Raw genomic sequence first — 23,392 nt, 5'->3', positions numbered from 1 at the left:
CAAATTAGAGTTTTTATCTTTTCTGGGTATATGCCCAGGAGTGGGATTGCTGGATCAAAATAAGCTCTATTTTTAGTTTTTTGAGAAACCTCCATACTGTTTTCCATAGTGGCTGCACCGATTTACATCCCCACCAACAGTGCAGGAGGGTTCCCTTTTCTGCACATCCACTTCAGCATTTATTATTTGTAGACTTTTTGATAATAGCCATTCTGACTGGTGTGAGGTGCTGCCTCATTGTAGTTTTGCTATGAATTTTTCTAAAAATTAGCGACGTTGAGCATATTTTCATGTGCCTGTTGACCAAGGGTCTGAAAACTACAGCCTCAAGCCAAATCCAGCATGCTCCCTGTTTTCGTAAATAATGTCCATTATTTACGAAATAAATAACTATTCTGCCCATTTTTTTGATTGGGTTTCTTGTTGTCGTTGAGTCGTATGAGCTGATGGTATATTTTGGATATTAACACATTGTCAGTTGCATCATTTGCAAATATTCTCTCCCATTCTGTAGGTTGTCTTTTCATTCTGTTGATGGTTTCCTTTGTTGTGCAAAAGATTGGGTCCCATTGGTTTATTTTTCTATTTATTTCTTTTGCCTTGAGAGACTGATCTAAGAAAATACTGCTATGATTTATGTCCAAGGATGTTTTTCCTATGTTCTCTTCACAACCCCTGTTTGTGGTAATTACACAGAAGCAGATCTCTACTCTTCTAATGCAGGGAGGGCTCACTGAACTGTGTGCACGCCTCTAGAACAGTGGTTCTTCTCCTTGGCCTCACATGCCCTGAGGAGCATTTTTTTTTAAAACAGACCAGTGGAACCAATCTCTGGGGGTGGGTCCATATTGGCATCTGTTAAAGCTCCAAGGTAGAGAACCACTGCTCTAGGGAAAAAAGAGAGGGAGGGAGGGAGAGAGGGAGAGACAAAGAAAGAAAAGAAGGAAAGACTGAATGGTTCTAACACTCATGACGTCACATGATGTACCTCAGTGGCTGTCAACCCTCACTTCACTCTGGAATCACTGGAGAGTTAAAAAACCCTTCTTCCTCCTTCTCCATTCTCCATTCAGGCCTAAAGCCACTAGCTGACCACACTGTGGTTGGGAGTGGCTGTGGGGTGGGAGTTGGGGTGGGAGAACTGTGGTGGGCCAGAGTAGGTGAGAAGGACACCTCTGCAGACTTAGGGACAACTTGATTTGGGAGTTAGGGCCTTAGCAAGGTGTCCACACAGGGGAAGACATGCAGTGGAGTTGGGAGATTGGTTATGTATTGGAGGTTAATTAAATGAGTGAAAATATTAAGGCTAGTGGAAGCCAGGTTTCTTACAATTGGAGGAGGGAGTTATAATTGCAAAAAGGGACAAAAACTAGACTCAACTCTGTGGTGGTAGATTGGAATTGGATGTATCAATGTGGGGAAAGAATATATATATAAAAATTTGGACAGATGTGTCTGGTTGTGTATGTCTGTACACACGTACATACACATGTATACACATAAACATATATATGCATACATATAGTCCCTAGCTTTGTCCACTGAGAGGGCCTGGGAACAGTAATGCCCCAGTACCAATGAGCATACTTACCACTCAGATCTTGGCTTCTAAATACCATTTTCCACTGAAAGGAACCAAGATTCTTTAGAGAAATGTCTGCTTCCATGACTAGGGGTTGGGAAAGTACATGATGAGCCTGAAACACTTTGTTGTGAAAGTGTTCAGAGAATGATGGGGACCTGTCAAAGGAGGCAGAAGCCAGCTTGAATGGGCTCCCATTGCCACATCAGGGACAATCTGAACATCCAAGTTAATAATGATGGTAAAAGATTACAACCATTGAATAAACCAGGAAACCACAAGTTGATATTGATATAAATTTAAAAATGGAAAGTGATGAAGGATAGGCCATATACACAGTTTCTAAATACCTGCCTACAAATGCTTATTAATTACAAAAGGAGGGGAAATGGTTGACTGTGGTGAAGCCTGGCAACTACTCCTTTGATCAAGTGATCAAAGTGAACAACATCAGTTTGGGACAAATCGAAATCATGCGCCACTGATGATAGGATGTAATGAGAAAAGCACATCTCTTCTGTGATATTCCTGCCAAAGGTGCGTGACCTGAATTTAATCATGAAAATATATCAGACAAACCACATCTAGATATATTCTACAAAATCTTCATGTGTCAAGGTCATGGGAGTTAAGGAAAGCTGATGATTGTTCTAAACTAAAAGAGACCAAAGAGAATTGATGACTAGATCCAATGCTTGATCCTGATCTGGATCCTTTTGCTATGAAGGACGTTGTCAGAACAGTGAGTCTTTTCTTTTTTTTTTTTTAATACATCTTGATTGGAGTATAATTGCTTCACAATACTGTGTTAGTTTCTGTTGTACAACAAAGTGAATCAGCCGTATGCATACATATATCCCCATATCCCCTCCCCCTTGAGCCTCCCTCTCCCACCCCTCTAGGTCATTGCAAAGCACTGAGCTGATGTCCCTGTGCTGTCGCTGCTTCCCACTAGCCATTTTACATTTGGTAGTGTATATATGTCGATGCTATTCTCACTTTGCTCCAGCTTCCCCCTCCCCACCATGTCCTCAACTCTGTTCTCTATGTCTCTGTCTTTATTCCTGCCCTGCCACTAGGCTCATCAGTACCTTTTTAATTTTTTTTAGATTCCATATATATGTGTTAGCATACAGTATTTGTTTTTCTCTTTCTGACTTACTTCACTCTGTATGACAGACTCTAGGTCCATCCACCTCACTACAAATAACTCCATTTCGTTTCTTTTTATGGCTAATAGTCCATTGTATATATGTGCCACATCTTCTTTATCCATTCATCTGTTGGTGGACACTTAGGTTGCTTCCATGTCCTGGCTATTATAAACAGTGTTGCAATGAACATTGTGGTACATGTCTCTTTTTGAATTATGGTTTTCTCAGGGTGTACGCCCAGTAGTGGGATTGTTGGATCATATGGTAGTTCTATTTTTAGTTTTTTAAGGAACTTCCATACTGTTCTCCATAGTGGCTGTATCAATTTACATTCCCACTAACAGTGCAAAAAGGTTCCCTTTTCTCCACACCCTCTCCAGGTGTGTGTTTGTAGATTTTTTGATGGTGGCCGTTCTGACTGGTGTGAGGTGATACCTCACTGTAGTTTTTTTTTTTTTTTTTTTTTGTGGTACGCGGGCCTCTCACCGTCGCGGCATCTCCCGCTGCGGAACACAGGCTCCGGACGCGCAGGCTCAGCGGCCATGGCTCACGGGCCCAACCGCTCCGCGGCACGCGGGATCCTCCCGGACCGGGGCACAAACCCGCGTCCCCTGCATTGGCAGGCAGACTCTCAACCACTGCACCACCAGGGAAGCCCCCCTCACTGTAGTTTTGATTTGCATTTCTCTAAGAATTCATGATGTTGAGCATCTTTCCATGTGCTTCCTGGCCATCTGTATGTCTTCTTTGGTGAGATGTCTATTTAGGTCTTCAGCCCATTTTTTAACTGGGTTGTTTATTTTTTTGATATTGAGCTCCATGAGCTGTTTGTATATTTTGGAGATTAATCCTTTGTCTGTTGTTTCATTTGCAAATATTTTCTCCCATTCTGAGGGTTGTCTTTTTGTCTCATTTATGGTTTCCTTTGCTGTGCAAAAGCTTTTACGTTTCATTAGGTCCCATTTGTTTATTTTTATTTTCATTACTCTAGGAGGTGGGTCAAAAAAGATCTTGCTGTGGTTTACGTCAAAGAGTGTTTTTCCTATGTTTTCCTCTAAGAGTTTTACAGTGTCTGATCTTACATTTAGGTCTTTCATCCATTTGGAGTTTATTTTTGTGTATGCTGTTAGGGAGTGTTCTAATTTCATTCTTTTACATGTAGCTGTCCAGTTTTCCCAGCACCACTTACTGAAGAGGCTGTCTTTTTTCCATTGTATGTTCTTGCCTCCTTTGTCATAAATTAGGTGACTATATATGTGTGCGTTTATCTCTGGGCTTTCTATCCTGAACCATTGATCTATATTTCTGTTTTTGTGCCAGTACTATACTGTCTTGATTACTGTAGCTTTGTAGTATAGTTTGAAGTCAGGGAGCCTGATTCCTCCAGCTCTGTTTTTCTTTTTCAAGATTGCTTTGGCACTGTAACACTGCACATGTGTCACTTTTACATCACCACCATCCAAAGGGCAGACATCATTCAAGACTCACAATAGCCAAAATAGCCAAAGTAAGTGAGTCTTGAATGATGTCTGCCCTTTGGATGGTGGCGATATAAAAGTGACACATGTGCAGTGTTACAGTTTCACCACATGAATATCCCAAGTTTGATGGTTGTATTGTATAAGGGAAGTGTGCTAGCACTGCTCTTCAAGTCTGAATGTATATTCAAATCTCCTGGGGATCTTTTTAAAATGCAGATTCTGATTCAGTGGGTCTCAGTGGGGCCTGAGATTCTGTCAGTCTAACTAGCTCCCAGGCGACACCCATGCTGCTGGCCCAGCGACCGTGCTCAAAGTAGCAAGGGACTAGGAAACCCATGGAGAACATTCACTCTTTGCCTCTTAAACATCCACCTTCCCCCTTCTTTTGGTTCCAGACTCTGGTTTTCCTTTGGGGATCATTCCCTGCCTGCTTTCTGTGCACCTGTTTTGGGTCAGCCTGTCCTCAAGGCTCAGGCATGAAGCATGTGACCTGGGCCTGCTCCATCCCATGCTGAGCCACTGTGGAAGGTTCCAGGTTGGTTCTGAGACTCAGCCAGGGCCAGTGAGATGCAACTGTAAGAGTCCTGGCTGAGCTGGCACAGTGTCTATAAACCTCTTCATCTTCTGGAGCCTTCCTTGGCTTCCAAGCCTCACAGTGGCTCAGACCTGCCTTCTGCCCACTAACTCCTAAAGGCCTCGAAGGCCTTTCTGACCCCACATGGCTCCACCACATAGTAGCCCTGTGACCTTACCTAGCAGACAATTACTCTGTGCCTCTTTTCTTCATCTATAAAACAGGATACTGTCCACCACAAAGGGTTGTTTTAACAGAGAAATTAATGACGTGATCCAAATAAATAAAGTGTTTTGCCCTGAACCTGGTGTGGAGCAATTGCTCAGTAAATATTTAATTGTTCAGTTTGGCTTTTGGAGCCCATTACCTCACCCAGAAAGAAGGGATGGTACCTCGCTGGTATGTTTTAGGTCCTTTTCTGTACTGAGAATGGCTCAACAGAGTTTGAGGACCCTGGAAGATGAAGCCAAATATTCCACTAACTATTATGTTGTTGTTTCCACATAGCCTAACTACTCGATTCATACCTAATTTGCTCCTGTCTTGTATTAGTTGCCTACGCAAATACATATCAAAAGGAAATAAATTAACGACACTGTAGGTGTCCCCAAGTATGGTTTTCACATTCCCAGTAAATCGCAAGCTCTGGCCGGGGATCAGAAATATCTTTCGACTGTCTTTATTCTACTGCCATCCTGTGGCCAGCCTGTGCCACTGCAGCACTGTGGACAGGATGTAGCTGAGCTTTGTGTTCTCACGGTCCTCTTTGTGCCTGGGAAGGGTCTCCTTGGGAGGAAGTGCAGTGGAAGGGCCTTCTCGAGTCCCCCACCGGCGGGCAGGAGTCTGGGCGTGAATCACCAGTCCTGACTTGACTTCTGTTTGATGAACTTTAAGGACATATAGTACAGGACCATGAAGCCACCACTGATGCCTATGATGAAGAGGTAGAGGGCGTAGAGAGGGTATGAGCCCAGGCCCATGGCGTTGAGGATCTGGGGACAGAGACATCAGTGAGCTCATTAAGAACATGCTCAGACGGCTGCCATCTCTTTAGCGTCCAAAGCCTTGGCTCCTTACCATGTCTCCCGGGATAGGGATGGTGATGTTGCCAGCTGCCAGGTGATACGTGTGCCCACCAAACTGGATCTGCATCAGCCCTTCAAAACACCATCGGAGGAAGGACATCTTGGAAATCCACGCGGGCACTGGAGGCGGTGAGAGTCACATTACTCACACAGTCTAATCATCTGCTCCCTGGGAAGTAAGCCTGGAGAGTGGCCATGGTGGCTCTGACCCAAGGACAGCAAGTCCCCTGAGGGAGCAAGGAGGGGTGGGGGTGAGAACAAAAGGGTGAACGGGCAGAGGGGAAGCTCGTGACATGGACTGGGGCAGAGGGACCTAGTGGCTGCAGGATCACCGCACGTTTGACCCATAATAACCCCAGAGAGTAATTTCATCAGGTGTCCAGCGTGTGCTCAGCTTCACATCGCTTACGGACTGGGGAGACTCAGCAGCCCCAAGCCAGAGATTACTGAGTCTGTACCCTGACCCTGCGGAGGCATCATGGTTCAGGGAGGAGGAGGAAGGAACGAACCCTGATCGCACAGGACAGGAAAGGCCTGTGGATGGTGGCGGGTGGCGTTCCTATAGAGAAGGGATGCACAGACTCCATCGTGAGAGCATGGAGTGTCCTGGGGGCTTCAGAAGAGCTGGGGGAGGCAGCAGGGAATGAGCAGCCCCAGGAACACTCGGGGAAAGCAGTGGCTGGATCTGCACCTTAGGAAGCTCGCGCTGCATGGATGAGGGTTGAGAGGGGACATGGAGGAACCAGGGTCACAGATACCGGCCTATCACAGTGGCCCACGATGGGCTGATGGGGGCCAGGGTGGGGGGGTAAGGCAAGAGGACACTTCAGAAAGACACAGGAGGCAGAACTGACTTGGCTCACTGGTGACGTGGAGGGTGAGGGAGAGTCAAGGGTGGGCCCTGGGTGTCAGCCGGGCTGTATGAGAAGGTGTCATCTGCACCACGCCCCACTCCCCCTGTGTAAAGCCACTCCCTTGGCACCTGCTCCCAGAAGTCGGACCTAAGGGTTGAGCTCTCATCTCCAGGAGAAAGCAGGCCAATCCAGCCACAGAAGGCCTCAAAACCTTGACCAGGTGAGGGGAGCAGGCCTCACCTGTCCACAGGTTGTCCAAGCTTATCATGAAGCCCCCAGTGAGGTAGAAGGAGTTGTAGAGAGCGTTGCCGAAGAAGGAGGACATGTGGAAGGTGGGGAACAGGGCGGCAGTGGCCAGGGCCATGGTTCTGCAGCAGAAGACCACCAGCCACACCAGCAGGAAGTGCAGCAGGAAGGGCTCGGGGCCCGGGCGCAGGTTGGCCAGCCAGTAGGTAGGCATCCCATAGATGATGATATAGATACAGTGCTCGGGAAGCTCCCCTAGGATCTGCGAAGGACAGACCTTGCAAGGATGTGGAGCCAATGCCTTCATCTGCTACTGTTCTTTAAATGTTCAAAAGTAGCAGCTCCCAGTGACACCAACCTTCCCTCCTGGTGGTTTGATCGGGGTTGCAGCACGGAGGGCTGGTGGGCGTGGGTGTGTGGGACTCTCAAGCATGTGCTCACTGCTGGCTTCCCCCTGCAGATGTCATGTGCTCCCTCTGGGGCAGTTTAGAGCTCCTAAGACCTGGTTTCAAGTCCCCACCCTGCCTGCCCAGACCTGGTAGCTGTGTGGCCTTGAGACAGCCACATAACCTCTCTGAGCCTCCGCTTCCTTGAAATGAGGACAGTCACACCTGCTTGACCCACTTCCCAGGGACATGGTGAGACTGGAGAGGTGAAGTATGCTAGGTGTTTCCCACCTCTTCCTTTTTGGGTTTCTGATGACCAGAAAAACGTCACTCCTGGTCCATAGTCCTGGCCTTGTAGTAAATGTTTAAACAATATCAAGTCTCTGAAACTCCCCAGAGCAACGTGGCATTTGTAACCACAGATGATGCATGGCCCCACAGTTCAGCAAAACGCTTCCCTGTAACTTCTGTACAACGTGGAGCAGCTTTTTCTGCTCCTCCTCCTACCCAGGGTGGCCACTCACTCTCAGGCCTGACCAGTCACCTTGGCAAAGAAATACGGCTCCGCAGTGTACAGCCCATCTTCTAGTTCATAGTAAAGCAGCGCCCTCTCTGAGTGACCTAGAAAGGGGAGAAAAGGAGAATGAAAAAGTGAAATTAATTTACAGCGTCTCTGTTTCTGAGTCTCTCTTAGTACAATTAAAAATAGTTTTACTGCCTCAATGTCATGTATTTTTTTTAAAAAACAGGCAATTTTAGATCCTAATTTAGATGTTTGTAATTCTGTGAGTTCTGCATTGCTGTCAGTATAACTCCTGCTAGGACAGGAATGCCTCAGACTCCTTGGTAATTTGTTCTCATTTGCATACTAATACTAATGTTCGAACTTGAAAAACAACCATCATCTTTTATTTCACAGTCAGGGTGAAATTATTCAGTAAACCCGTCTTCTCCGTCTTCTCCGTCTTCTCCGGGAGCTCAGAGGAACTCAGGCCGGCCCTGGACCAGCTCATGGCATGGCCGATGCTGCTCCACGTGTGGGTCATGGAGAGCAGGCCACACTCACATTTGGCAATGACATCCAGGATCACGTTGAAGGGGACGAGAGCTCCGATCATGAACAAGACGGCCACCGTGTCCATGAAGGAGAGCTTGACGGCTCCATGGCCATAGTAGAGGAACCCGATGATCAGGGACATCAAGCAGGCCTCTGCCCCATGGATGAGGAGGGCTGGCAGGTCTCGGAAGTCGTTGGAAATCTGACGACTTAAAAAACAGAATAAAGATGTGCCAAGGGACAATAGGCACCAGCACTGTGACCTTGGCAATGTCCTTGAATCTCTGTAAGGCTCATTTTTCTCCTCCGTACAATGGGGAGGGCAGCGCCCACCTCACAGTTACTGTGAGGGATCAAACGAGAAAATCGATGAACGCATCTGTCTCACAGTAGGTACTCAGTCAATGATTGTGACTTTTATCACCACTCTATCACCTTGCTATTTTATTTAAAGAGTTATCCTGAGGAAATAACCAATCAAGAGCGTAAAGGTGTATGTACAAGGTTGTTTGTCATAGAGTTACTTGTAATAGCAAATGACTGAAGGTAATCTGACCATCAATATGGACTTAATGGGTAAATGAATTATGGCTAGATTTGGAAACCCTGAGGAAGACCTAACCAGATGAGAGGCAGAGGCGCTATTCTAAGGCAGGGGGGAAAAAAGGTTACGGAACAACACGTATGATCCCATTTATGTATTAAAATGGTTATGTGCATGGAAACATCTTAGACTCACACCAAACACTCAGGTCTGGTTTTCTCTGAGGGCCGGTGGATCAAGGAACCTTCCCTTTCTACTTGAGGGTCTCCTGTATCAACTGAATTTTTCATAGTCATTCTGGGTGATTTCTACGAGCATCTGGCTATCAAGGAAATTTTGATTTTGTTTAAATAATCAAAGGAAGAGGAATGCTCTGTAGCACATGGAGGGCTGGTGCTGGTTTTTTTCAAATGATTCTGCCTCTTCAAATTCAAATTCCTCTTTCAAATTCACTTTAGATCCAAAGGGCTTAATTTGATACAACAAAGACTTTTGGGGAGTGTGTGTGTGTGTGTGTGTGTGTGTGTGTGTGTGTGATGAAATGGCAATTACCGGATCAGCGTGTCAAACTGCTGTAGGGGGCCAGGCAGCTTAGTGGGAGGCTGTAAGGGGTTGGTGTCCCTCGGGGAAGCCGGGCTGTCAGGAGACAGAGAGTGTCATGGGGGCTTGGGGGCGGCCACCGTTTGCAGGGCGCTCTACACGCAGGGCCACCTGGCTGCCTTACCTCTGCACGTAAGTGCCCACACCCTGCTCCCTTGACTCCACTGTCCACAGAAAGTCATCGAAGCCACGTATTCTTTCTTGAAACAAGGCTGCAAGGGACTGAGCTTTCTCCCTGGTGGCCACTTCCTGCTCTTGGCTTCGCCTGTCGATGCTGGTCAAGTCCACTGTAAGCAGAGGGCGACCCGGGCCCCGCAGGTGCTCACAGCCCATGACACTGGTCAGCCCCCGGGGCCCCCGGGACATGATCCCCACCTTCTGAGAGTGGACCATGAAGTGACGGTCAGAGCAGAGAGAGGCAGAAAGATGCCCAGGACTGTCCCCGATGTCTACAGAGAGCCTTCCTCGGGAGAAGGGCCAGTGAACGCTGGCACTGGTCCCACCAAGCAGGCTTGTTATGGGGACATCCCCAGGACAGAGAAGGAGGCTTTGGGCTTTTGGAGCCCAAGGCCACAGCACAGTTATGCCCTGGCTCTAACTCCAGCCATCCAAGAAGCTTGTGATGAGGACTCAGCCTCCCGGGTGTGCCCACCACGGGGAGAAGGCGGGCTGGCCACGGGGAGGCTGAGCAGTCTGGCTCCCAGCAGCTCTAGTTCTCAATGCGAATTAGTCATTTTGGCTTCCCAAGCAGCCTGCCCAAAAGGGAAGAATGTTTTGGCTGGAGGGTTCCAGGGTCTGGCCAAATATTAAGTATAATTCTCAGTGCCCCGGGAGGAGGGAGCCAGCACGACCAGCTGGAGAACAGGCTGGGCCGCACGCACCTCCACGTCACCCCCGCTGGTAGCACCTGGTAGCCCCAGACCACAGCCCTCCTCTCCCGGGGCCCCTGGAATGCCAGAAGGGCACACCCGCCAGTCACAGCCAGGGCCTTCCTAGGCCTCTCCTCCCTCCATCCCTCCCTTGGTCAGGGGATCCCTCTTAACCTCTCTGCCCCTTCCCTCCTCCCATTTTCATGACACATCTCAAGGCGGGATAACGTCTCGGAGAGGCCTTGTAAACCATGAAAGGTCCCTTCAGTGTGTGGGGCCCTAGCTTCAAACGCCAGATTCTCTGCCAGACCGGGCGGCCCGGATCCGTGAGGGCCATCTGCCCCAGGGTTTGTGGGCAAGAGCTCCCCCCGCCACCCAAAAATGATAATAATATAAAATTAAGAAAAAGAAAATTTGTTTTTTCAGATCTGGGCACCTGACTTCTGGCAACTTCTCTCTAGGGCTACAGCATATTGTTCCCAATGGCCAGGCTGGCAGGTGCCCTCTACCCCCTTATCTGGGGGTGACTGGCCAGAGGATGACACATTGGCAGGAAGCCAAACTGGCACGTGGGCACAGGGAGGGAGGGTGACCTCTAGGTGAGTTCACACAGTGGCAGTGAGTGCAGAGGGCGAGGGCTGGTGGGCCAGAGAGAGTGGCCTGTCCTCCTAGGGGAGAGTTGGAGGGTAGATGCCGGGAGGAAGGTGTGGGCAGCAGGGCCTGGAGTCTGGGAGGGGCTGGGCTGGGAGGTGGGAGGCCCAGTTCTGCCGCCTGACTATAAGGACTCCAGTTTTCTCATCTATAAGGACGAAGATGACTGTGGCCTGGCAGGGCTGTGAGGGTCAAAGGGACACCCTCTGGTGCCTGGCACCTGTGGGCACAGTGTCTGCCCTCAAGGAGCTGGTCCTTGTCATCATGTTTACTGGGGAGGCCCTTGCTACACCAGGCCATCCTGGGAGGAAGGCTGGGCTCCAGGTGACCTATGTTTGGGACAAGCCACAGCTGCTGCTTCCCCAGCCCTGGTACAACCACGCAGCCTGTCCGGCAGCCACAGCATTCCTCAGCACTCAGGATCCAGGCACCTGCTTTCAGGGTGGGCACCTGGAAAGGCAACTGTCCCCACAAGAATTGAGGGCCATATGCTGAGGCCTCAGGACCCCAAGCAGAAAGGCATCTCTGGTGCTGACCGCAATTTTCATACCTAGAGATTCATTGGCCAAGACCACCAAAAAGCCCTGAGCTGGCCTGGGCCCTGGGTCCCCCTCCACCACCCAGAGCTTCTGGGCTCCCTGCCTTTGTGGGGGAACCAGGGCACGGCTTTAAGATTTCCTGGTGGTTTCCGACCTCTAATATCCTGTTTCCCTACAGAATCTGAATGAAGACCACAGTTCCAGAAATGGCTCCAAACTCTCTTGGATTATATCTCCTCCGGTTTGGAGCTCTCCGAAGGTTCTTATCTGTCATGCACACAAGGGTGGCTATGTCAGAAGCTGCTTTCTTCAGGCCCCCATTCCTAGCATTTGATGCTTGGCAAACTGAAGCCTGTAATACACCCCATCTGCCCCCGTCTCCATGCTCGGTCCTGTTCTCCTGAAGCTTCTGAGAGTTTCTCTCCTGGCGGGGTTCGGGGTGTAGGGGAGCCCTGTTCCTTGCCTCTGGCCTGGCTGGCTCACCATAGTAGTCGGCAGGGTTGCTGTAGCGGGGACAGGGGTGGCCGGCTGCCGTGAAATACTGGACCATGTGCTGGGCTGCCCCCAAGTAGATGGTGGTCCCAGACGTCATCAGGAGGACCAAATCAAACAGCCTGAAGATATCGGAGCGAGGCTGGTGGATGGAGAGGAGCACCAGCCTGTTGCCTTTGGCCAGCCTGGACAGGGTTTTCACCAGGTTGTGGGCTGTGAAGCTGTCGAGCCCAGAGGTGGGTTCATCCAGGATGAGGATTCCTTCCCAACAAAGAGAAGCCTGGTTAAGGGTCAGGGCTCCGGCTGGACCGGATTAAGCCAGGCGGGCGGTGCAGGCCCCTCCTGCCTCACCTGGGTTCCACAGCAGCTGCACTGCGATACTGACTCTGCGCCGCTCGCCCCCGGACACGCCCCGCACGTAGGAGTTACCCATGAGCGTGTTGGCGCATTGGCGCAGCCGCAGCTCCGCGATCACGTCGTCCACCTGGGAGGCAGGGGCCTGCGGGTTTAGTAGGGCTGCGCCGGCCTGCTCGCGGCCTGGCCTGTGGCGACCCACAGTGGAAAGACGCCTGGGTTTACGGCGCCAGCCTTCATTTCCCCGATTCAACGTTTGTTCCCTGATTCTTTCCACACATCCAGAGCAGCTCCCACGTGCCGAGCACAGCACCACTTACTGGGCATGCCCTGGCTTTCTGCCCGCACGGAGAACCGGAAAACAAGTGAGCAAATATTCATCACACATTTGGGGCTGAGATGGGACTTTCAAGGAAAACGGGGGATGGAGGGGCAGGGCTGAGCGCACGGTGGACGTTTTCGGACGGACAGATGGTGAGCTGGGTCGCTCAAACTTGACCTGTGGCCGGACCCTGAGGCAGGAAGTGAGGGACGGGGAGGGGAAGGGTGTTTTGGCTTCTTGGGGGTCACTGGGGTCTGTTAGTTACCCTTTTGTCACGCTGGGCCTGGGAGAAGTCTCTGGGCAGGCGCAGCTGGGCAACAAAAGCCAGGGTCTCGCGGACGGTCAAGTTGGGGAGCAGCTGATCGTGCTGTCGCACGTGGGCCACGCACTTCCTGACCAGCTGGGGCGTGCTGCGCTGCCCGTTGATCCAGATTTGGCCTGACTTAATCTTGCCGCCGTGGCCTCGCCCGGTGATCACATCCAGCAAAGAGGCTCTCCCACAGCCTGAGAAGCCACCAGAAGTATCCCTGAGAGCGGAGCTTCTGCGGGGGCCAGCCTGGAAGCCACTGCCGCCTGTGCGCTCTCCAGACTGCTCTGTCCTTGCGGATGTAACCAGCCCTCAGGGAAGGTGGCACAGCTCTCAGACCTGCCTGGGGCAGCCAACTTGAGCATCCTGGGGGGTGCGGGGTGTTCAGGCCACGTCGGCCTGTGGCTGCGTGACAGAAGGCTGGAATCCTAGTTGCCGCATGACTGCCTATGCCTGGAGCGATGCCCCCCCCTCCTCCAAGCAAGGCTGGTGTTAATTGCAGTGTGAAGCTTAACTATTTTTGCCTGGCAAACATGCCGGCAACATTTCATCATTCAAACATCATTTGGCTCAGAAGCTGGCATTGTGGGAAGAACTAATTTTGGAGAATTAATAGGGTGTCTTTTAAAAATGCAAAATTGGAACGTATTTTCAGAAAGGGAGAAAAACAGAGAAGTAATAAATGTGGAAATGATTTTAAAACTACAGTACAGTGTGCATATGGGTTCTGAATTTCTCTACACCCTCTGCACTCATTTTTCTCAGTAGTACCTTCCACTCTTAAAAAAAAAAGGATCCATGACACGCAAATTAACACCATCCACTTCTGAATGACTTAGTGATTGCTATCAATTGGGGGAAGTAAGTGTCAGATTGGATCAGCTTCCATGAGATTCCATGAGACTCTTTCTTTGGCAGCCACTTGAACTGTAAATGCAAATAGGGTTCAGGCTCTGAGAAGGCCTTCTTGCAAAGGTGCTGGGAATAGCTCAGTCCAATTCCCCCAGGTGGGGTTTTGGTTTCCTTATTGCAAACTCCTTTTGGAGGGCGAATTTTTCAAGTAGTTTTAAACAGGGAAAACTCCAATACACAGTGTAACAGCGCTTCCTTACCACAAGTCCAGGCCTTCCGCAGGCAGCCCCCTGCCCCCAGTGCAACAAACAAAGTTCCGGAGGCCTTCCCGGTGATCCGGCTGCTTACCTACTGGAGGTTCTCAGGGTGGAAGGGGACCTGTACGCTGCCTCCTGGGGGTACCTCATTCAAGGTCCCTGAGAACTTAGGTGGCACAAAATAGCCAGGAGAGAAACCAGAGGGGAGGGCTCTGGCCCTGCTCCCGGCTCAGCCTCGGACATCATAGGGTCCAGGCTCTGGGAGCGCAGGGGACTTTGCTAACATTTACAGGGACCTTAGGATTCCCAGTCAGGGAGCAGGGTGACTACATTTCCTAAACAAAACCGTGGGAGGTGTGGGCAGCCTTTCCAGGGGAGGTTGCCAAGTATATTTGGGGAGATCCTCCGTGAACCAGGAGAAAACACCCACAGGCATTCAAGACCCTTATAAAATGGCTGGAATCTCCAAATCAGTAAATTAATTCGCCTTTGGCACTACTGCTGATTCTAAGGAAGAAGCTAAAATGCCTGTGGGGCTGTTTTAATTAGTTTCACTTTACTGTTATAATTTTGGTGAGCAGAGTATAGATCACAGGTGGTATAATTGGTAAACCTTTTTAAGAAATCATTTAAATAATTTCAGCCAAGTAAACCTGCAGCTAAACCACACTGAGCCTAGAGTCGAAAGTTTTGGAGATGCTGAGTGTGATTCCTGCTTGGCCTCTCCCGACTGCCCATTTCTTCAGCCGCAAATCAGGGTTGCTAACAGCTGCAGGACTGTGTGTGGCCAGGATTAACAATCATGACTCTCAGCTTTGTGGAAGTGCCTAGTAAGGCCCATATGCCCCCTCAACTCTCAGTTCATGAGAAAAAGCAGGTATAACCAGAAAAGCCACCAGGTGTTACAGACAAAACCAAAATTGGCCTGTGAAGTTTGCACCTTTTTCTCGTTTAGATCCGAATTGCAGGGGCAGGACCAGAAGTAGGCGGGACTTGATTTGTGGGAGTTGTTTCGGTTACAAAGTGCATTTGCACACATCGTGGCATTTGATCTTTGGTTAGACAATAAACAGAACTTTTCCGCATCAGAAGACTAAAGACTAAAATGTTCAAAAAGTTGAGTAATCTCTACTTCTGGAAATGATTAATTGAAAGGTATAAAGTGCTCCCTCTAACACTGTGTAAGGGAGAAATGCCTTGATCTGTGTTTAAAAAGAAAGAAAGAAAGAAACAGCAAACCCCAAATGGAGTCACTTGTCCTAAGCCCCACACCACCGGACTGAGACTTAATACCTAACTTAATTACAGTTTCAATCTCTCCCGGGAGTGGAATCTTAAACCAGCCCATCTGACATTACCTGGTAAGCACTGGTAGACCCCTACTGTCCCCCAAAGGAAGGTGACCTTGCCTAAAACAATCAGCCCTTTGCTAGAATAACTTCCTTGTCCTCCTTCCTTCTGCCTATAAAAGTCTTTCATTTTGTACAGCTCTCCAGTGCTACTTTCTTTCTGCCAGTTGGATTGCTGCCCAATTCATGACTCGTTGAATAAAGTCAGTAAGATCTTTAAAATTTAATCAGTTGAATTTGTTTCATCATCTGAGAACCAGGAGACCAGAGTTCTAGTTCTTGCTCTGCATTAAATGTATGTCCTTAGACATCATTCCTCTTTTCTAAACTTTGGTCTTCTCATCTGTCAGATGAAGGGGGAGTGGTATGGGGCAGGAAGATACTCTAGCAATATTGAGAACTAGGTAGTTTGAAAACCCTCCTCTAAAGATGCTTCCAGGCTGGTCAGGAGAAAGAAAGGTAGAATACAGTGGAAGGGAAAGAACTCTGTTCTCCAAGCCCCCTTCCAGTTCTGGCATTCTACACTTTTAAGTTTGGCCTGCAGAAGTGACTTTTTTTTTTTTTTTTTGCGGTATGCGGGCCTCTCACTGTTGTGGCCTCTCCCGTTGCGGAGCACAGGCTCCGGATGCGCAGGCTCAGTGGCCATGGCTCACGGGCCCAGCCGCTCCACGGCATGTGGGATCTTCCCGGACCGGGGCATGAACCCGTGTCCCCTGCATCGGCAGGAGGACTCTCAACCACTGCGCCACCAGGGAAGCCCAGAAGTGACTTTTTGAAGCACTCCAAAAATCTGGATCTTTGCAGATGGTTGAAGATTGAGCTAAGACTTGGGGTATCTGAGAAGTGAATTGTGGCAGGGGCTGTGCCTACCCACTGTTTGACCAAGACAGGAATCTGATTCAGGGGGAGCAATCAATGAGTGCTTCCTGTGGTGGAGGAGTACCCTGGAAAGAATATTCAATTCCAAAGCTGCATGATGCTTTTGGAAAGGACTTACCTTGATATTAATGAAGGACCAAAACTCTGACTGTAGCTGTAAGAGGCCCACTCATGATTCATAAGGGCAGTGACTGCCTGAGAGCAAGTAAATGGAGGAGCTGAGATTTGAACCCAGCTGTCAGACCCAGAAGTTGTGCTCTTATCACTCTGCTATATTATTCTACTGGTCAGCAAAGCGTTCTGTAAAGAGCATCTGTTTGTTTGAGGGACCACTCTGCATCCCAGGAGAGAGAGAACCCATTGCCCAGCTATTTGCCCTTATTGGTACCTGAGCTCCCTATGACGGCCAGCATCTGTCCGCTCCTCACTTTGAAGCTCAGATTCTGAATGCCTAGCTCACAAGAGTCCTTGTGAGATGTCCAGGGCATCCTGAAGTGAGACAGCTGCTTAAACCAAGGCACCTGGGAGGCTATGTCCACCTGTGGGGAGACATGAAAAGGTTCCTCAGAGAGCTTCACTTCTGTTCAGCTCCCTCCAGGAGACGTCCTCCTGCTGATACAAAACAGGACTGAGGGGTCCCCCACTCAGGTTCTACCAAACATGGAGGTGGACCACCATGCTGAGAACCTGAAGCTGCCATTTCCAAGTCTGAAGAGAAGAATTGAGAAGCATGTGTAATAGCAGAACAGAAATAAATACAAACATGGAGGGACTTCCTTGGTGGCCCAGTGGTTAAGAATCCTCCTGCCAATGCAGGGGACATGGGTTCGATCCCTGGTCTGGGAAGGTCCCACATGCCGCAGAGCAGCAAAGCCCGTGGGCCACAACTACTGAGCCTGCATTCTAGAGCCCGCAAGCCACAACTACGGAAGCCCGCACACCTAGAGCCCATGCGCTGCAACAAGAAAAGCCACCGCGGTGAGAAGCCCGCGCACCACAACAAAGAGTAGCCCCTGCTCGCCGCAACTAGAGAAAGCCCGCGTGCAGCAACAAAGACCCAATGCAGCCTAAAAAAAAAATACACAACATAAAAAAATTAAAAAAAAACACAACGTGGAGCAAAACAATGTTTTTATTTAATAGTAATTTACTAATAACTTACCGGGCATTTACTGTGTGCAAGGCATTGTATTCATCTGCTTATTATATCCATTATCATTCAGTCCTCATTGCAAACCTACTATAACGTATGTACTGTTATAATCCCTGTTTACAGATGAGGCTCAGAGCAGTGAAGTAGCTTGCTCAAGTTCACACAGCTAGTAAGTGGCAGAGCAGAGAAAGGTTATGGTGGGGCTTGTCAGCTTGTTCTAACTCACTTCCCCGGAAGCCAGACTTGGGCCTCTGAGGTTTACCATCCCAGGTCTCAGCATGTTCTGCCTGGGCCACCTCGTATCTGGCCCTGGGGAGGCATGGGAAATAGGGGTCCTAGAATCTGACCAGGAGATTCCTGACAGCCTCTGAAAGGGCAGCAGTCCTTGCACTCTGATATTTTATTAGCTCCAGGGAAGTACATTTTACAAAAAGAAAAAAAATATACACACACACACACACGTGTATATATATGTATGTAAAACTGATGAGATCTGAATAAAGTCTGTAGTTTGGTTAATCGTATTATATCATGGTTAATTTCTTAGTTTTGATCACTGTGCTATGGGTAAGCAAGATGTTAAAATTAGGGGAGGGTGGGCAAAGTGTATATGGGAACTCTGCACTATTTTTGCAACTTTTTCAAAAGTCTAAAATTATTTCAAAATATAAAGTTAAAAATGAGTTTGAGATTTTTTTCCCACGGGTTCACATGGTTGGCTTCATGTTTTAACAAAGGTCTCATTGTCTTTTTCATGCCTGTCAACCCCCAGCTCCAACATGTGTAGTTGACGGACGTCTCCGTGGTGCTTGCAGCCAAAACGTGAGGTATCACTGTGGCCTGGACTCCGTCCTTAGGGCAGAGGGTCCCCAGCTGGGTTCACCCTTCCCTTCCACTTGGGGAATTGTTTGGCCCTCCCTGCCTGCTCCTCCCACCTGCACTCAGGTGTGCCTCTACCTGGTAGCTGAGATCTCGGACCTCCAAGGTATTGGACTGGCCACTGTAGGTGAAGTACAGGCTGTTGTCACTTTCAGAGGAGAACACGCTGTCCTGGAGGCCCTGCCGGGAGACATGACAGGTGAGGGGCTCCTTCAGAAGGAGGAGGACATAGGAGAAAACAGAGGAGACCCAGAGAGGTGAGAGCAGGAGCTAGCGTGGGTGAGATCCCGAGTGGACAAGAGATGGATTTGCAGGAGGAACCCAAGGGCTCTGAGAAAACAGGAGCATCCACGAGGGCAGGGTTCCGCTTCCCTGCAGAGAGAGCTTTGGGGCTTCCCTCCAGCACAGCCTCTGGCCCCAGAGAAGCTCAACCGCAGGCTGCTGGAAGCTGAACGCAGATCTCTCTTGGAAGAGACCCAGACCCTGGACTGGAGAGAGCTTCGTGAGCCTCTGTGCTCAGAGAAGACCTGGGCTGGGGGCTGGCCTTTAACTTTCTCTTCCCTGCATCTGGCTTAGTATCTCCTGATGCCAAACAGACTTTCCATACCCAGCATGTGAGAGGAAGACCGCTGTCAACAAGCTAGTGCCCAGTACTTGTGAAGACACTACCATTAGAGGAGTTGCATCTTATCTTGGTAAGGATTTTTCACAACAAAGCTCTTCAAAATGCTGTTGGGAGATTTTAGAGGAAGTCCCTGTCATCACCATCGTTGTCATCCTCCTCCTCATCACCATCTTGTTGCTGTTTTTGGAGTGCTGCTTTATTTGAATGTACATCAAACAAATCAGTGCTTCATGGTATCAGCTGATAACTTCGAATGATATTAACCATCTGCAGATCTGAATTCCTTCTGTTTTATCAATTCAATCATTTAAATCACCGAGGCCCAAGCAAGGAAGAACCTGCCTCATAAGATTTCTGTTATTTTTTTTTTAACATATTCAATTTTTCTTTCATTGCAGTAGTGCAGGGGAAAGTACACATTCATTAATAAGTTCCTGTTGATAACAAGTTCCTGTTGAATCCGATCTCCCCTCAGAGCTGCCGTTCCCCCACTGATGTGTTCCTTCAATCAATCAATCAAGCATCCAACAAATACTTATGGGGGCCCACATCATGCTTTAGTCTTGAGTTTGGGGTGTGACTGTGAAAAGAACAGTCTTTGAGAAGCTTAGATTTCAGTGGATGAGACAGGTGACGAGGATGGAGCAAGACAGGCAGACGTAGAGGCAGGCTGACCTTGAGCACCCAATCAGGCTATATTTTCACTGTCTCCACAGCGTCCGTGTGCTTTATGTGGAAAGAACATGGCTTGTGACTTCTGTGAAAATAACATCCAGCAGTCTTTGTCAAAGCATCCCTGCAATGTTGGAGGTAAAAGGTCCTTAAAAAGGACATTGAGACCAATGGAAGTGAAGGGAAGTAAATCCGGGGGACAGTCTGCTGCAGGCTCACTGTGAGTACCCCCAGAGTTCTGGGAGAGTGTGGAAACAGCAGACCATAGCTACTTACCTTGTTTAATGTTTAAACTAGTACAGTAAAGATCGTATATTATATAGAAAAACATAGGAAAGACCAACAGCTCAGTCAGCAGAAGGACTGTCTTTGGGGTATAGGAAGGGTTACAGGAGGGAAGGGTCCACGGTGGGTAGGGGGAGTGGATGGGCTTCAAAGCTATTGGTAATTTGTGATGGGTATGGGAGTTCACCATTCTTGTTTTTGTTTTTGTTTTTTGGCGGTACATGGGCCTCTCACTGTTGTGGCCTCTCCCGTTGCGGAGCACAGGCTCCAGACGCGCAGGCTCAGAGGCCATGGCTCACGGGTCTAGCCGCTCCGTGGCATGTGGGATCTTCCCGGACCAGGGCACGAACCCACGTCCCCTGCATCGGCAGGTGGACTCTCAACCACTGCGCCACCAGGGAAGCCCTAGTTCACCATTCTTTAAACTGCTTTGTCTGAAATATTTCAAAATATGTTGTCAAGTTGAGAGAGTGTGTTCTTGAGGAGAAGTCCAGAGTTCCGCTCTCACCTCGACCCCCAGCTGCAGGAGGCGAGAGGGTCACGCCCTCAGAGATGGAGAATGAAGCTGGTGGGGAGGTCACGGGTAGCTCTGGATTCCGGCGGGTCGGCCCTGCAGCCCTGCCCCTCAGTCACCACCTGCACAACGGGCATTCCCACTGCCTAGTTTTCCTATTGTATTTGGTTAAACCATCAGAAAGTCTGTCCATTGCTGAGAGACTCATTTGGGCTAACATGCATCCTGCTTGTTTGTTCTTAAAAGGTAAATATCTGCAGGAGGAACATTAGTCAATTGTAGAAGGTATGAGTTAGCTCAGAATTTGCTTCTGCAACAAAGAGCTGGGCCAGAATCTCCCCAGGTTAGATTTGGAGGTGGAGGTGCTGCTGAGAAAGGAGGGCTGGACACTTTGGAGCCTGGAGCAGTGTGTGGTGGTGACCTTAAGCCTAGAGGCTTCCACTCTCCAGGTGGGAGCTTGGAGGAGGTGGAGGGTGCTGGGGTCCTGGGGAAAGAGGTGTCAGATGGGAAGACAGATGAAAGGAAGGAGAGAGGTGCGTGCTCCCTGCTCCTGGGCTAAGTCGGCAGGCGCAGGCCAGCCAGGGGCCCCAGCCACCATCAAGGGCCTGTGCTGTCCACAGCTGCGTAGACCGCTCAACTTTCAGAAGAAGAGAATTCGTGGCTAGGCTGGGGACCACCTCTGTTCCATTTTGAAATATTTTCCTTGGCTCCCAGGAAGGATTTGTTAGAGGCTTCCTGAGGTTTTGACAAACTCTCTGTATTTTTCAAATGCTTAAATATCTGTTCAGCTGACATCTTAATCAGTATGACTGTCAGAACATCACTTGAATTTCTGACAGGTGACACCCAAAAAAGCAAAAGCAGGTTTATTTGTAGGTAACCAGCTCGGCTGCTGCTGGGCTACATTGTAATTTCTCCTCGTATTAACTTCTGATCAGATTCCTGAGTCAGAAGCATAGAGGAGAAGGAAACTCGGGGAGCGCAGAACCCAAGTTCCTGGGTGCCCTGGAAAAGTAGTGTCATGCTGAGGACTCCACACACAGGCCTCAGTCCCTCTTGTCCTCTTCTGGCCGGGCTTTTGCCCACAGACCGAGGAGCCTGTGGGCCGAGGGCGCCTGCCATTCTACGTACCTGCGACCCCAGAATTCCCTGTGCAGGTGGCCACAAGCCCACTCCCAGGGCTGCATGAACTTCATCTCAGGCCTATCCTCCTGGGCACCCCAGGCCAGAGGGGCATTTGTTTGTGGAGGGTATGGATGGAATGTGGGTGGGCAGGATGGGGTGACCACGTAGGGGTGTGTGTGGTCATGTGTGGCGTTGGGTGTGGGCAGATAAGGGAGACAGGCTGTGGCTTGGGCTGGAAGCCACAAATCCTAGAATTTTTCAATTTACACCTGGCCTTGCACATTGTGAAGAAGGTATGTCAAGCTAAGGGGATAAAAACTATTTTATTTAATAGCTTTTAACTTGACTGGTAACTTTTAAATATCTAGACATAGGGTACATAGCCCTCAGCCTCTTGTTCCAGGCTCCATAAATGTTAGGGGCAAACTGTCTCTTGGCACCTTGAATAACGGGAGTGGAGAAAAGGCAATTGGAAATGGCAGGGCCTGCACACATTCCTGGATGTCAGATTCGGGCAGTTCTTTGCACCCCAAGCGGTGGTGGCTGAATTGTCAGACCTTCTAGAAAGTGTCCCCAAAGCCACGGGGGACTTTGTCTCCTGTTCAGGCTGAGAGCGAGCACTGCAGTCACGGCTCCTAGGAATCCTTTCCCGGCAGGGGTCGGCCCCGGGGGGTGTTCCCAGAGCACAGCTGGTCACCTGCTGTGGCCCCAGAGCTGACTGGGAGGGGTGGGTTCCGAGCCCTGGCCGAAGTCAGGTCCTAGCCACTCAAGGCCAGTCCAGGTGGCCTGTGACCCTTCATGCCTTTCTGTCCCCACCCTCAGCCCACTCACAGCCAGAGAAGACAGATGGGACAGTGGCATGAGGTGGGCGTGGAAGGTGGGCATCTGCTTCCTTTCTGTCTTCTGATTTCACTTCTTGCTTCAAACCCCACCCACATCCTGATTTCAGTCAAAGGCCATTTTTCAGGCAAACATTTCTCATGTAAAATGACAGCGGAGACCCTGTACCTCTTGGCCCCCCCGTGTCGTGTATTCCTGCCAGCTCTCTCCGGGATCTTACGACCGCCTGCTGTATTTGGAGCATAAATTCTGATGTTCCCACAGAGTCCTCTGCCATCCTGTCTCATCAGTTTGCTGCCACTGAGGCTCTGAACTTGACAGCCACACGGACAGAGGAGACACTGCAGCATCCCCGCGAGGTGCGAGCGCATTTCCGTGCTGGAGTCTCATTTGGAAAGAAGCCAGATCAGCTCAGGTCGCAAACAAGAACATCATTTCCCTGTAGGAGCACGTCTTAGGACAGGAAGGGACCTCAGAGGCCCCCCACCAACCCCTAGCCCCTGAGTCCGCTCCCCTCAGCCCTCTGATGCCCAGGAAGTGGAGTCCTGCTGTCACGTCCTCGCTCTGCTTGTGGTCCTGCTGCTGAGTTAGGACCGAAAGTTCCTGAGGGAGAGAAAGGTCCAATGTGCCCCCTCCCACCAGGACCGTGGTGACTCCCCATCACTCACCGAGTCATCCTGGGGAGCAGCCCTGTCCCCCAGCCCTGTCTCCTGTGGGGCCTCCTCAGCCATGGGGCCCAGTGGTGTCTGCGCCTGTCTCTGCAGCTTCCTTTGGACTTAACCACTGCCGGCCAGGGCCAACGTTCTCTGTCTCCCAGAGCTAGGCAACCTCTGGTCTGGCTCCCAGCATTCCTCTCTGGCCAGCC

At 49.8% G+C, this 23,392-nt stretch overlaps 1 protein-coding gene across 4 annotated transcripts; it reads right to left on the bottom strand.

The window, feature by feature from the left end:
• Positions 1–5,143: 5,143 nt before the first annotated feature.
• Positions 5,144–23,293, bottom strand: ABCG8 (ATP binding cassette subfamily G member 8). 4 transcript variants are annotated; one of them, XM_082851785.1, is made up of 13 exons: positions 23,196–23,293; positions 18,545–18,646; positions 16,823–16,973; positions 13,056–13,294; positions 12,466–12,598; positions 12,106–12,375; positions 9,688–9,850; positions 9,516–9,599; positions 8,429–8,628; positions 7,907–7,983; positions 6,971–7,238; positions 5,869–5,996; positions 5,144–5,783 (listed from the first exon to the last, which is right to left on the bottom strand). In XM_082851785.1, exons 1-13 carry the CDS (start codon positions 23,256–23,258, stop codon positions 5,646–5,648), a joined length of 2,016 nt encoding a protein of 671 aa, XP_082707911.1. In that variant the 5' UTR covers positions 23,259–23,293; the 3' UTR covers positions 5,144–5,645. The 4 variants fall into 4 exon arrangements, with proteins under 4 accessions (XP_082707911.1, XP_082707913.1, XP_082707912.1 ...); XM_082851787.1 differs by lacking the exon at positions 23,196–23,293 and adding an exon at positions 17,597–17,753 and having other exon boundaries at positions 18,545–18,647; XM_082851786.1 differs by lacking the exon at positions 9,516–9,599.
• Positions 23,294–23,392: the final 99 nt, after the last annotated feature.

The sequence above is a fragment of the Leucopleurus acutus genome (genome assembly GCF_964270905.1).
Source record: "Leucopleurus acutus genome assembly, chromosome: 12".
NCBI classification, from domain to species: domain Eukaryota; kingdom Metazoa; phylum Chordata; class Mammalia; order Artiodactyla; family Delphinidae; genus Leucopleurus; species Leucopleurus acutus.
The sequence above is the reverse complement of the archived record's forward strand: the minus strand, read 5'-3'. Positions and strand labels throughout refer to the sequence as shown.

Excerpts from the sequence above, each read along its gene's own strand:
- ABCG8 (XM_082851785.1), bottom strand. The coding sequence starts at position 23,258 with ATGGCTGAGGAGGCCCCACAGGAGACAGGGCTGGGGGACAGGGCTGCT. Across the intron at positions 9,600-9,687 it reads GTGGGCACTTACGTGCAGAG|CCCGGCTTCCCCGAGGGACA; the intron begins GTAAGGCAGCCA and ends GTCTCCTGACAG. Across the intron at positions 7,239-7,906 it reads AGCCGTATTTCTTTGCCAAG|ATCCTAGGGGAGCTTCCCGA; the intron begins GTGACTGGTCAG and ends TGTCCTTCGCAG.